This window comes from Bos indicus x Bos taurus, chromosome 3 (genome assembly GCF_003369695.1).
Source record: "Bos indicus x Bos taurus breed Angus x Brahman F1 hybrid chromosome 3, Bos_hybrid_MaternalHap_v2.0, whole genome shotgun sequence".
Classification (NCBI taxonomy): Eukaryota; Metazoa; Chordata; class Mammalia; order Artiodactyla; family Bovidae; genus Bos; species Bos indicus x Bos taurus.
Window position 1 is genome coordinate 8,399,429 of NC_040078.1, and position 14,015 is coordinate 8,413,443.

The 14,015-nt window shown below is 48.1% G+C and overlaps 2 protein-coding genes across 11 annotated transcripts; one reads left to right on the forward strand and one right to left on the reverse strand.

Annotated features, from left to right (window-relative positions):
- Nucleotides 1–194: 194 nt before the first annotated feature.
- On the forward strand, nucleotides 195–11,158 carry DEDD (death effector domain containing). Of its 6 annotated transcripts, none has more exons than XM_027528056.1 (6): nucleotides 210–328; nucleotides 2,070–2,102; nucleotides 7,682–8,070; nucleotides 8,271–8,378; nucleotides 8,672–8,818; nucleotides 9,579–11,158. In XM_027528056.1, exons 3-6 carry the CDS (start codon nucleotides 7,746–7,748, stop codon nucleotides 9,953–9,955), a joined length of 957 nt encoding a protein of 318 aa, XP_027383857.1. In that variant the 5' UTR covers nucleotides 210–328; nucleotides 2,070–2,102; nucleotides 7,682–7,745; the 3' UTR covers nucleotides 9,956–11,158. The 6 variants fall into 6 exon arrangements, with proteins under 6 accessions (XP_027383874.1, XP_027383857.1, XP_027383900.1 ...); XM_027528083.1 differs by lacking the exon at nucleotides 210–328 and adding an exon at nucleotides 425–488 and having other exon boundaries at nucleotides 9,579–10,776; XM_027528091.1 differs by lacking the exon at nucleotides 210–328 and adding an exon at nucleotides 614–632 and having other exon boundaries at nucleotides 9,579–10,776.
- NIT1 (nitrilase 1) lies at nucleotides 10,064–14,000 on the reverse strand. Of its 5 annotated transcripts, none has more exons than XM_027528022.1 (7): nucleotides 13,900–14,000; nucleotides 13,243–13,341; nucleotides 12,721–12,975; nucleotides 12,507–12,610; nucleotides 12,165–12,298; nucleotides 11,870–11,995; nucleotides 10,064–11,603 (listed from the first exon to the last, which is right to left on the reverse strand). In XM_027528022.1, coding segments are annotated over exons 1-7 (987 nt in total). In that variant the 5' UTR covers nucleotides 13,902–14,000; the 3' UTR covers nucleotides 10,064–11,336. The 5 variants fall into 5 exon arrangements, with proteins under 5 accessions (XP_027383823.1, XP_027383845.1, XP_027383839.1 ...); XM_027528044.1 differs by lacking the exon at nucleotides 13,900–14,000 and adding an exon at nucleotides 13,732–13,893; XM_027528038.1 differs by lacking the exon at nucleotides 13,900–14,000 and adding an exon at nucleotides 13,732–13,893 and having other exon boundaries at nucleotides 12,721–13,021.
- Between the last annotated feature and the right edge of the window lie 15 nt (nucleotides 14,001–14,015).

Genomic DNA, 14,015 nt, shown 5'->3' on the forward strand with positions numbered 1-14,015 from the left:
TGCCCCAAAGCAAGATGGCTGCCAATCTCTAGTCTCCGGTACCAAAGTGAAGCTATCCACTCCCTGTTTAATGCCGCTGCCAGGCTGCCCTCACCTAGCATGGCTACTCCGGCTCATGCCTCACTATGGTCTCGAAGCCGCCACTAACCGGCCGGGTTCCGGGAGGCGGTGTTCAGGATGCAGCCACCCCCGCCCGCCTCTCCCCTCCCCCACGCCCGCGGTGGCGGCGGCGGCGGCGGCGGCTGGAGCCCGGATGCGGCGCCGTGAGACAGGCCCGGGAGCGCGGCGCGGATGGATCCAACATGGCGGCGCCGAACCTGAGCCGAGAGTGAGGCGGCGGGGCGGCCGGAGTGGGGAGGGGGAGTCGAGCGGGACGGGGCGGGGCCGGGCGGGGCCGCGAAGGGCTTGGGGAAGGAAAGTGGAGGGGGAGGCGGTGGCGACGTCCAGCTTGAGAACCTCAGGAGAGGGAGGTGACGGGACGCTGCGAGGTGGGGGAGGGGAGCGGCCGAGGGGGCGTGCGGGGGAGGTGGCAACTGTGCGGGAAGGCAGGGTCGAGGCGGAGGAGTGGGGCAGGGGAGGGGCGTAAACAAGGGCCGAGGCTGGGCCGGGCTGGGGGTGTTAGAGAGGCCGAGGTGGGGAGTGGGGCTGCGAGCCCGCCGGGCCAAGGGGGCAGGAGCGGGAGGGAGGGGCTGAGGGTGTGAAGGAGAAGGGGGCTTGTGGCAAGTGGTGGGGAGAAGAGCTGGACTCGCGTAAGGGCTGTAGTGGGGAGGTGAGAGGTGAAGATTGGGTTTGAGACGTCTGGGGGGAGGTTCTGAAGGTGTTAAATTGGAGGTGGGAGGGGGAAGGGCCTAGGGGAGAATTTGGGTGGAAAAGGAGAAAACGGAGGTTTGGGGACTGGAGAGCGTGTCGGTGTAACGAGGTAATGGAGAAAGTGAGAGACTAGGAGGAAAGTTTGGGAGGAAGGGGAATGGGATGGGAGATAGGACAGTGGAGCTGCACGAATGATAGAGGTTCAGGGGTTTCCCTTTCCCCTGTGGAAAGGAAGAGAGAGCAGAGTTAAGCAGCATCAGTTGCAGCCAATTCTAATTGCCAGGCCTTTTAGCTTTTCCTAGGGTGGGACGGGCAGAAGGGAATGGTCTTGTGGGTTTAGAGAACTGGGGTTGGATGAAGGTTCAGCTGGATTTCCCAAAGCACCCTTGTTTTTCCTGGTTACGAAAAGAAGGGGAAAGGCGGACCCTGGTATCGCTGTTGTGTGGAAGGAGTAAAGGACTTTCCTAGTTTTAAGTAATTATCAATGTCGGAATGGGGAAACATGCATGCCGTGTTGGACCTCTGTATGCTGAAGTCAAGGCTCTGAAGTCTGAGAAAGGGATCAGAAAACGCAGGATGGCATCTGGGCAGCCGTGCTAATTAAATGAGCGCTTTAGTTTCCAGATTCTTTATTTTGCTGTTTAGTGCTGGGAGGGAGGGTCAGTACCCGTGTATAAAAAAATGTTCCCGGTGAAATGTAGGTGTTTGAGTGGATCCTGCCCCAGTGGGTTTTTCGTTCTCACTGTGTACTAGGTAAGGGAAAGAGTGAAGACAGAATTTGGAGGATAGTTGCGGTCTCTCAAGTGAAGTGATGAAAAGAAGGTGCCGCCTTTCGCTGTAACCACTTTCCTCCTGGTTCATCTAAAGATGAAGTCAGTGTTGATAGTATAACAAAGTAGGTGGGCCTCACAAGAGAGTGAGGAGTGAGGTGTCAGAGGATAATTGGTTTCCCCCCTACAAGTTGTTAAATTTGGGACTTTTTTGCGTAAACCACTGAGACTGGACATTCTCAGAGTTGGTATTGTTTAGTGAATTGGGTAATAGAAGGTTAGGAAAGCCTGGGGACTTTGTTGGAAGTGAGTTCTCCCATTTAGCTTAGAGTGTATCATTACAATTGAAATAGCTTTAGGCTTGTCTGTATATTTTTGCAGCTGAGATTGACTCTTTGGGCCTTTGAGGTGTCAAAGTAAAGCTTGAAAATTGACACTTTCCCCCCTTATTTGTTTTTGTTTTGCTGCTGGCTTTGAATCTTGTGCTAGGAAGAGACCTGGGAAATTAAGTTTCCTGCAGAGGTAAGTCTGGAACTTTTTGTTTGTTTTCAAACAATGAAAGGGAATGGAAATGACATATTGAGGGTTGAGTGCAGTAATGGAGTAGATGACAGGGAAAATGGGTTTTCACTCACCCAACCAAGTGCATAAGATTTGTTACAGTCGTTGTCTCTTTAGGTCGCTGGAAACTGATAGGAGGGAAAAGAGAACAGAAATTAGGTGTCTTAGGACCAGCCTCCAGCCCTGTTTTGTCACTGTCTAGTTGTCTTGGTCAGCTCTGAGAGAAACATTTGTAAACATGTGGAATTTTGTACTCTAGCACAGTGTCTCCCAAGGTTGCCTTGGAGGGTTGCTGAGACACCTGCTGCGGGCTGCTGCGGGCAGGCTTTTCTTCCAGCTTACTCTTTCTCCTAGTTGTTTTGGAAGTTTCATTTTGAAAACATACTTTGTAATTCTGACTTCCAGATATTTGGTTACATTTTCTGGGTCCTACCAGCAAGAAAGCTCTTTCTTTATGTAGTTTTAGTCATTTTTTAAGGTTTTTCCATATCCTTTATATTTCAAGTTTTAAGACATCACCCTTTCTCAGATTTTCCCTCTCAAAAGGGCTTGTGAGAGAGTCAGACACCTCCAGTTCTGTTGGGATGAAACTACTGTTGTTTTCATGTTAAGACATCACTCTCTTTAATTTCTTCCACATGACTTCCAAGGGCTTCTGAGAAAATCAAATACCTCAAAAAATACAGATCGCATTCCTGGTTGGAATGAAACTAGACTTTGCTTGGGAGTAGAAACCTAACAGACAACAATTAATCGAGAGGAAGGCCTGTAGATACATAGAGACTGTTGGCCCTTGGCTGGCTTGTGCCTACCTAAAGAAAACAAACAATAAAAACTCCTACAGTGCCCGGAAATGCAGCAATTCATCAGAATAAAGGATTAGTCTCGGGAACCCCTTCGGGGTGACCTAGATGTTAGGCTCCCAGATAGACCCAAACCAGCCTGCAGGATCAGGACTCTTGTTTACTGGAGTGTTGTCTCTGCTGTCTGGCAGTATTTCAGGCACCAAGATTCTGAAGTTCTTTCTCATCTTCTGTTTGGAGGATGTACATTCTCCTCACTGCTCTGATACCTTTCATCTAGAATCTCTGTATAATTTCTGCGTAGTTCCCTCGATTCACTGCCACAGTAAGCTGAATATATTTTGGTTTAAGAGGAAGTTGGCCACGTTCTTTGAGTGCTGAAGTTAGATTCTTGGAACCCGCATGTGGATTGCTGAGTGAGTGAACTCGCCATCACAGATGATAATTAAGTGGGGAGGGCTGCCTATTAGCCTGCATGTCAGCCTCCTGACATTTCTCCCAAGGACAAGCATGGCCTTGGGAAACTTCTCCCTCTTGTACATTTTGCTTTATTGCATAAGTGCTGTAAGTCTGCTCAGCAGCCTAACAAGGAAGGGTCTGCTCTTGATCTCATTTGGGGACTTTAAAGATGGTTGCAAGGTTTCAGTGCAGGGTCCTTTCTGTCTTGCAGAGGATGGCATTTCTCTAATCTTCACAGCAATTTAGATTGAATTAGGTCAGATTATACCTCCTGGGATGGGGTGGAAGGGAGTGTAGCCCTGTCCCTGCTGTTCACCTAAATGGCAGCAGCAGGTGATAGAGAAGCCAAAGCTGGAGCAGGATGAAACTCCTTAGTTAAGTTAAATGAGTCTTTGTCTGACTGGCTCTTCTTCTGGAATATTGTTTGCTGGGTTTTGGTTGGAGGGACCAGATGACTTCCTTCTCCAGATAGAAGATGGCAAGTGACAGTGCTGTCTCTTCTTTTGACCCTTCATCATGCTCCATCTAGAATAGGATTTCTCATCTTTAGCATTATTGATATTTTGGATCAGATAATTCTTTGTTGTAAGAGGCCATCCTGTGCTTTATTGGATGTCTGGCATTATCCATTGCATTTACTCATTGCATGCCAGCAGCGCCCTCCGTTACCACCCTCACTTCCCACTCCCCATTCATGATGATCTAAAAAGTCTCCAGACATTGCTGAATGTCCCCTGGTGGGCAAAATTGCCCTGATTGAGAACCACTGACCTAGAAGCTCTGATAAATCCTGTCACTTTGACCCAGCCTAGGATCTATGACTTAACAGTGGCTGTTTCCCCCTCAGATCTAGGGATGTAACCCTCAGAATTGAGGCCTATCATAGAATTGCATCCATTGATATATAGTTAGGACCACAGGGCTTTCCTGTATTCTGCTTCATTTTCCAGTGACCAGGTATGTGGGGACAATTTCCTGGGGTTTATAGTCAGGACACTTTGAACTAGGGAACTCTGGAGCAGCCTACTTTTCTGATTGGTTGAATGTGAAACCTGCCCATCTGTTTTTTTCTGGGATCCACAGAATAGACAGCTGGTCAAGGGGAACAGGTGGGATGGGAACAGGTGGGATAGGAACAAGGCGAAGTTGTAGGGGCTCTAAGGAGGCTCAGTTTTCTCATGTGAGCCTTCTGCTATGAGCAAGAAGTTGTTTTCCTTCAGGCCCCTCTATTTGTAGCCAGTGACTGTAGCAGGGAAAACAAGAGAGGAAGAAACGAGGAAAACCAGTCAACAGTTGAGTAGCCATATTCCCAGTTGTTTCCCATGCTTTGGGTGGGATGTCTGGTTCTCATAACTAGATATGGGCTGTGTTTCCTGTCCACATTCTGAACCCATGTCACAGGGCTAGGTGATTTCAGGTTGGACCTCCCGTTTTCTTAAGGGTGTGAGTCTCTCTGTGCAGTCGTTTCAGGATTAAAAAAGAAGACCAGGTCCTACTTGCTCTTCAGTTTTCTGAGTCCACAGTTGCTTGACTCTTCTGAAGTAGTTTATCATTTTATTCTCCCTTTTAACATAGCCTCAGTTTCTTGGAGTATAAAATGGACAGAACAGCCTGTATTATTGTTGAGTAGGTTGCTATGGTAGTGGTAGTTTTACAGTATGGGGAACGCTAGAGAATATGCATGTTACCTGAGCTGCGTGTACTTTTAATGGGGTCCTCTTACTCTTGGACTTAAGTGAGTTTGTTCTTAACTGGTATTGCTTGTGGAGATCTCTTGGAGGTTCAGTTCAGTTCAACAGCAGGTTGCTCCTAGTATATGCCAAGCCCTGTCCATTGCTCGGCACTATAGCTATAAAGATGAATATGACCTAGTCCCTCTACTTGAGTTGCTTAAGATATGATAGGCGTACAGGTAATTTTAGTACCCTCTGATAAATGGTTTAAGGGAAATATATGTACAGTGTTCCATAGGAACATGGAAGAGGCCTACTTAACCCTAGCATGGGCTGTAGAGAATGAATTTGAAGATGGCATCTGGACTGATTTTTTTTTTTTTTAAGTATTTGTTTATTAGTATTTTTTTTTAGTATTTATTTATTTCATTTTTGGCTGCGTGGGGTATTAGCTGAGGCACACAGGATCGTCTGTTGTGGCACATGGGCTTAGTTGCCCTGTGGCATGTAGGATCTTAGTTCTCCATCAGGGATTGACCCTGTGTCCCCAGCTTTGGAAGTCAGATTCTTAACCATGGGACCACCAAGGAAGTCCCTGAACTGATTCTTAAAGGATGAGTAGGAATTAGCCATCTGAAAAAAGGTGTAATGGGGCGTATGGAAAAGAAGGGAAGGGCCACTCAGGCAAAGAGAATACTCTAAAGATAGTTATGGAGAAATGAGTTGTGTGATATATGTGAACTATAGACTAATGATTAACGTTAGAGAAATAAAAAGTGACAAAGACCTGATCTTGGATGGTTTGGTGTGTTGGGTAAGGAATCTGGAGTATTCTTATTGGTAAGGAGAGGATTGTGCATGTGAATTCACTTCAGTCGTGTCTGACTCTTTGTAACCCTGTGGACTGTAGCCCGCCAGGCTCCTCTGTCCATGGGATTCTCCAGGCAAGAATACTGGAGTGGGCTGCCACGTCCTCCTCCAGGGGATCTTACTGATCCAGAGAGCAAACCCACATCTCTTATGTCTCCTGCGTTGGCAGGTGGGTTCTTTACCACTAGCACCACCTGGGAAACTCAAGGAGAGAATTGTGGAGAGGTGTTAAGATGAAAAGTGATGTGGTCAGTTGTGCATTTTAGATAATCTAGCTGGATGTAGGGGATGGATTTAGACAGGTTAAGATTGGTTGTAAGGAGAGCCCTTAAAGAGGCTTCTGCAGTAATCCAGGTGAGAGATTATTGGGACCTGAACCAGCATGATGGTAGTAGGGGGGTGGAAAGGTGAGGCAAATTTAGGAAATAGAAAGTAGTATCAACAGGAATTTATAATTGTTTGGGTGATTGGAGGTTGTGGTCAGAGGGTGTAGTAGTATTGGGTGGTACTTGGTAGGGTAGTAAATATGAGTGGCTAGAGATGAAAGCTGTTTGACTTGAGGATTGGTTTTTAGCTGGGTCACTGACATTACCCACAATGATGGAGGAAATGTGTGAATCAAATGCCAAAATACATAATAAATGTAGGACTGTGCTTGGTCATTGACGGGGGATTGGTAAACGACAACCATGAGGAAAGGTTAGACAGTGGCATAGATCCAAATGGTGTGTGACCGTCAGGAGAGTACAGGTGGCACAGGAGAATTCCACGAATGCTCAGTGTAGGAGTGTAGTGATGTTTGTTGATTTAAATCCATGAGTTTTGGTGAATATTTGATTAACTTTCTCAGCAGTTATTATTCTCCTGGACTTGATTTGATTGTAGGAGAAATGAGGATAGGTCTGTGAAGGGATGAGTCTGGTCTGCAGAGGCCAAGGATGCTTGTCTCTTTGAAATCTCCTAACCAGTTAGAAAAGTTTTATGGTGATTTTATGTGCATATTCTCACTGGATTCTTAATAATTCTGAGGAGTAGTCTTTCCTCCTTGTTTTGTAGATGGGGACACTGAGGCTTTCAAGCTAAGTGACTTACCTAAGGTCACGTAGCTACAGTTTATATGGGCAGAATTAAAACTAGTTCAGACTTTCAGTTTCCCTGCTGTCAGCCCCTAAGTTTATCTGATGCAGCTTCTGTGTTAGAATTTAGAGTGAATTTTCTACTTCTCTTCATTTTGCTTTCATTTAAGGGATGAATTGATCAGGGGCACTGTCAGGGAGAGCACACAGGACCAAAAACAGTATTTTGGAGGCCAGAGCAACAATCGCAACAATGTCTGCTGAATATGTAACACTAAACTTGCAAATTAGTGAGTCTTCCTTAGCAGATGTGACTGTCTTTCTCTAGTAAGATCTGGACTTAGGGCACTATCTGCTGAATATAGAGAGCTCTGTACTTTATTTTTTAATAAATATTTTACAGGCACTTCCCTGGCAGTCCAGTGGTTGAGGGTCCATGCTTCCAATGCAAGGGATGTGAGTTCAATCCCTGATCAAGGGACATAAGATCCTGCATGCTGCACAGTGAGCCAAAAAAATCAACAACTTTGTAAAAATTAATAAATGCTCATTAAGCACTACACAGTGCCAGGCATTGTGTTAGGCTCTGAGAATATAGGATCGGCTAAGACTAGTTCCTAACATTGAGTGGTTCACAGGTTCTTTCCTTGTCCTTACAGTATAGTGGGGATTGCAGCTGCTGAGCAGGGATTCTGGAAAGCACTGTGTACCTGAGCCCCCAGCATGGCGGGCCTAAAGCGGAGGGCAAGCCAGGTGTGGCCCGAAGAGCACGGTGAGCAGGAGCACGGGCTGTACAGCCTGCACCGCATGTTTGACATCGTGGGCACCCACCTGACACACAGAGACGTGCGTGTTCTTTCCTTCCTCTTTGTTGACGTCATTGATGACCACGAGCGTGGCCTCATCCGAAATGGACGTGACTTCTTACTGGCGCTGGAGCGCCAGGGCCGCTGTGATGAGAGTAACTTCCGCCAGGTGCTGCAGCTGCTGCGCATCATCACTCGCCATGACCTGCTGCCCTACGTCACTCTCAAGCGGAGACGGGCTGGTGAGGGTGCACTTGGGGCTGGGACCCTGGGATCAGGGGAGAGCTGTGGGCGGCCCGGAGTCAGCAGCGTAGGCGTCCAGGCAGAAGGAGGCATTCACTCCGGGGAGTCCTGAGCAGGACGTTTCGAGGTGCATTGGAGGATTGGACTAGGAGAAGGGAAGGGTGTATCTTCTCCTGAGTGAGTCCCTCTCCCCCTACAGTGTGCCCTGATCTTGTAGACAAATACCTGGAGGAGACATCAGTTCGCTATGTGACACCCAGAGCCCTCAGCGACCCAGAACCGAGGCCTCCCCACCCCCCTAAAACAGGTGAGATATTAACTCTCCCTAATTTCCATAATCAAGAAAGAGGATGCTGGACCCATCTTTTGCCAGCCTAAATGAAAGGACACTGTCCTCCCACATCTGCTCCTCCTTCAAAATCAGATGAGGTGTTAATGCTTCATCTAGGTCCTATAATGGTTCCCATATTGTGTCTGCCTTTCAAGTCCCATTATTGATACTGCTGTAGTGCTGAGTCTGAATGATCCCTCCACATTCCAAGTGAATTGTCTCTGTTTCTGCTTTTCCCCTGCTGTGTCTCCCTATTTCCCTCTGGTCAGTGCCTCCCCACTATCCTGTGGTGTGCTGCCCTGCTTCGGGCCCTCAGATGTGTAGCAAGCGGCCAGCTCGAGGGAGAGCCACACTTGGGAGCCAGCGGAAACGCCGGAAGTCAGTGACACCAGATCCCAAGGAGAAGCAGACATGCGGTGAGAAAGTTCAAGGGTTCTAGAGGCGGAGTAGACTGGAGGGGAAATAGAACTGCTGAAATACTGGGCATGCTGAGTTGCTTATAGTCGTGTCCGACTCTTTGCAACCCCACTGGACTGTAGCCCACCAAGCTCCTCTGTCCATGGGATTCTCCAGGCAAGAATCCTGGAGGGTTGCCATTTCCTTCTCCAGGGGATCTTCCCAATCCCTGTCTCTTAGTATCTCCTGCAGTGGCAGGTGGGTTCTTTCCCCCCAGCGCCACCTGGGAAGCCTCAGAACACTGGGCAGCTCAGGCTATTTAGAGCGAGGCTCACTTTGACTGCTGTTGCACAGTGAGGTTGAATGTTACAGTCTCTGGGTGGAGAACTCTGTCTTTGTGGCAGAGTACATGTCAACTCTTTCTAAGTAATAACTAGATGAAAGGGATGCTCTTAGCACATCCTTATTGTAGTATGACTCAAGTCATGATAGAATATTAAAGTGAACTTCTGTTAATTAGAAAAATCTCTTAGAATCAAGGTGCTACTTGTGAGTGATGGAAATAATCTGACCTGGGCATGTCTCATGTAAGGGAACCTCTTGAATTGAGGCAAGGATTTCAGAGCTTCATAGAAAAGAACTAGTCCTGGGAAGAGGTAGAGAAGCTGTCAGGTGTTGTTCCCAACTGTGCTACTCTGCCGTTCTTTTCAACTTTTCAAAACTTGGGTGTAGACTCAGCTCTCACTGCAATCTCTTCTGTGTGTCTTCTTTTCCCCACAGACATCAGACTGCGGGTTCGGGCTGAATACTGCCAGCATGAGACTGCTCTGCAGGGCAACGTCTTTTCTAACAAGCAGGACCCACTTGAGCGCCAGTTTGAGCGCTTTAACCAGGCCAACACCATCCTCAAGTCCCGGGACCTGGGCTCCATCATCTGTGACATCAAGTTCTCTGAGCTCACCTACCTCGATGCATTCTGGCGCGACTACATCAATGGCTCGTTACTAGAGGCACTTAAAGGTGTCTTTATCACAGACTCCCTCAAGCAGGCTGTGGGCCACGAAGCCATTAAGCTGCTGGTGAATGTGGACGAGGAGGACTATGAGCTGGGCCGACAGAAACTCCTGAGGAACTTGATGCTGCAAGCATTGCCCTGACCTTTTTCCCCTTCTCACTTCTCTGGGGACTTCTCACCGCCCACCTCTGGAGCTTACATACTGTTCTGGGGTTTGTTCTCTACCCTTCCAACCAATCACACCCCTGCCTTTTTTTTTTTTTTTAAAGGAAAAGACAAAAGAAAAATGGAAGTGGTGTCCCCCACCCCTCCCTGCACCCATGTGCCTGGCTTCCCTTTGTTCCTTTTCCACTTACCCCCTCATTGTGTCTCTACAGTCACCTTGCCACTGAGCCGTAAGAAATGTGTAGGGAGAAGCAAAGTCTATAGGTCATAGTCTTTGTAAGGGATTGAAGTGATCACTGCTTTTGGGGTGCATTGAGGGGTTATCAGTACTTCTGGCTTTATGAGGGCTCTTAAACTTTGTCTGAAAAACCAAAGGGCTGTCAGTAGGGAGCTGTGTGGTAGGTGGGACTCTGAAGTGTATTTTGGAAATTAATCACCACCCTCTCCCAAATTATAGAATTTTTAAAAAACAAAGAAGCTGTGGCCCTTTCCACTCTCTCCTGGCCTCTGGTGCTGCTCCTCTCTGCCTCGTTTCCTCCATTCCATGGCTTGAAACCTCTGCCTGGTGTGGCTCCTTCCTTTTCCCTCTCTGTCAAACTCTCTTCAAAGGAATAATAGGTAAGAGGACTAGGTCAGCCTAGTCAGTCCCAACTGTGGTGTGTGCGCGCACACACACACACACACACAGGGTGGATGGAGAAGCGGTTGCTGGTTAGAATACACTCCCCCTGAAAAGGGGAAGGGGGAGTGTGACACTTTCTTTCCATGTTCAAGTGAAAATAAATAATGTACCCTGCAGCCCTTTCCCCTTTTGCTTTCTTCTGGCTTGGGCAAAGGGCATCACAGGTGAGAGTGAAGTGATGCGGTAGCAATGCCTCTCTTCCTTGTCTTTCCCCATCCTCTACCCTCACTCCCACTCCCAAGTTTGGGAGCGTGGGGCTGGGACATGCACTGAGTGTTGCACTTTTCTTTAGGTAGGGAGGCATGTTGAATAAGCCAGGAGGCCTAGAACTGGAGCCTAGTCCAGCTGGTACAATACCACCTCCCCTTTCAGCTCCCAAAAGAGATATTCAGACACAGACTTTATGATGATTATATATTTTTTTTCAATGCCAGTGCTGCTCAGCCCTCAGCATAACTTCAGTTTTCATGAAATAAACAGTGACTATATTAAATTCCACCTTTCTGAAACTGAAATCTGAGCTCAGGTGAAAGTTTCTTCTTTTCCAAGAAGCTGAGCCTGTGTTCCATCAAGAGACAAGGTTCTCCAAATGAGGGAAGCTGCGCCTGGGTCCCGCCTACAAGTCACAACACCACCAGCTCACAATGGAGGTCTCAGTGGACAGAAGTCAAAAGTCTTAAGACAGTGGGTGACCCAGATTGCCGTAGAGGTCAGGCCTGCGGTGCTGGAACACAGGCAGTTGTTTGCGCAACTGTTGCAGATAGTTGAGGTCAATTCGGGCAAGGCAAAGGCCTGGTCCTTCAGAGCAGCGGGCCACCACTGTTCCCCAGGGATCTACCACCATGCTATGGCCATAACTTGCTCTCTTCTCATGGTGGCGTCCACACTGTGCTGCCGCCACTACGTAGCACTGGGTTTCAATGGCACGGGCCCGCAACAACACCTAGGGATGGAGAAGACAGCTGTTCACTTAAGTACATGTAGCAGCTGGTAGGGAAGTGATAAGCCATGGACATTACAGCCCAATCTACCCATTGTGACCATCCTGATAATTGCCTATGAATTATTTACTACTCTGAGAGGCAACAATCTGGGAAAGTGAATTTTCCCACTAGTTGGGAAGGAGAAAGAAAATCTTTTAACTGGTAGAACCAAGGAAGGAGAATGAAGTAAGAAAAGCCCTTATGTTCCAAAGAAGTATACTCTTACCTCCCAATGGGCTGGGCCTGTAACAGATCCAAAAGCCGAAGGGTAGGTAAGTATTTCTGCTCCAGCCTGAACCAATGCCAGAGAAAGTTCAGGGAACCGCATGTCATAGCAGATAGCTAGACCAATCTGGAATGAAAACCAGCCTATTTAGCCCCCCTGCCCTTATGTCACAGCATTTGGTCATGACCCTGCTACCCCACTCCTTAGGGCTTTCTGTCCTCTACCACTTCTTTCAAGGATTCCTGTTCCCTTCCCTCTTGTTCCCCTCCTACCCTCATCCTTTCACAGTGCCCACCTTGCCTGCTGGTGTGCTGATAGGAGACTCAAGACTGGGCCCAGGTATGGTAGAGTTGCTTTCACGCATAGGCCCCTGTCCTGGAATCTCTACGTCACACAGATGCGTCTTCCTGTAGGTGGCCACTACTGACCCTAGAGTAAGAGGGAAAAAAAAATACTCGGTGCTGGTGCCCTAGAAAGCCAGCTTAGATCCTCTCCTCCCAAAGAGGAGATAGCTTATAGACTAGGAACAGAAGTACAAATACCCCCAAAAACCCCTGGCCAAGGAAACAGTTGAGAAAACAGAATTCTGGAGAATCTTAGGTATAATTGCCTGAGGAGGCAGGCTAAAGAGTCTCACCCATGTTGTTCAGAATCACATGACAGTTGTAGATTTTCTGAGTCTGCTCCCAGTCCTGGCCACGCTCATGGAAACCACCCAAGGACAGCCAGAGTCCACATTCCCTGAGGGGGAGGGGACACTGACAACTCTTCTCAAGTTCTACCCTCATAGCCGGCAATCCTAGGACATTACTCAAAAAGAAACTACCTCTCCCTCCCCCTTTCCTTGATACCTGGCAAGCTGGGTATATTCTTCCAAAAGGTTCCCACTCAGTGGCTCAGACAGGCGGCGTGTCTCTTCAGGGTCCCGTGCAATGAAGTCAAATGCCTCAGGCAGGAAAGCCAGGCAAGCGCCCAGTCTGGCAGCCTCCCGAATCAGCTCAGCACATGTTTTAAAGTTCTGCTCCTTGTCTGGGGTCGATGTTACCTGGCACACAGCCACCAGGGGCAGTTCCGAGAAAGAAGATGAGGCGGCCATGGTTCTGAGTCTGTAAATGGCATAGGCAAGCCTCAGAGTGACTAGCATGGGGAAACCTAAGTTTAAGGATAAGAGGCTAAAATAGGGAGACAGGAAAGCTGGACTTTCCTTTAATTTTACTCTTAAAGGGCACAATGACCCATGGCATAATGAGCCACTAATCAAATATTTCTGTGGATGGTTGATGCCCCAGTGTTTCCCACCATCCATACATTTAACAAACATTTACTGAGTATCTATTATGTGCCAGGCAACTGAGCACAGCAAAACAGGTTACCTGGGTGGAGCACAAAGTACTGAAAATCGAGGTATCCGGAGTCCAGGACACGAAAGAAGGGACAGGAGTTGGTGAGGAGGCCTGATGATGAAGCCCAGCCTGAAGAAAGTGAGAAATCAGGACACCAACCCTTCTCTCAAGCAATAAATTTCTAAGATCCCTTGACTTCTCTCTTCATACTGTGAGGCTGAATCAGGACCCTCCCTGCAAAACCTCCCAAATGGTCAAAACATTCTTTATCATAGGTAATTATGGGCTACCGGAAGAGATCATAAAGTGGGAAGATGGAGGAAAGGCCTTTGATCTCACATTAAATTAAAGCCTTTTTCCTCAGACAAATATTTCCGCAGTTCAAAAGCCATCTCCGAGTTACTTCTTGGTCTTCCCAGCTTCTCTCCCTGACTGTGCAGCACAGTCAGTTTTATTGACGCAAAGCATATTTCCCCACCAGAATCTCTGAGGGGAAGTTCACCCTCCCTCGTTTCTCACCACCCAGTGGTGGGCAGGGGGGCACTGGCTCCCAGATCTCAACCAGCGCCCCACTCTCCAGTTAACCCATTCTTTCCCGCGCCTCCCAGGGGCAGCGTCTCTGTTGCACAAGTTAAAGCACCACAGGTGGAATTCATCGGGGTGGGCGGGATAGGTAGTAGGTCCTACATCAAGATATGGCCAAAATCATCCGCGGGAACCGAACAAAACTGCGGCCTGGAGGTGGAGGTGCCGGTGCCAGGGGCGAGTGGGCGGTAACTCCGAGACCGGACGTGACGCAGGGC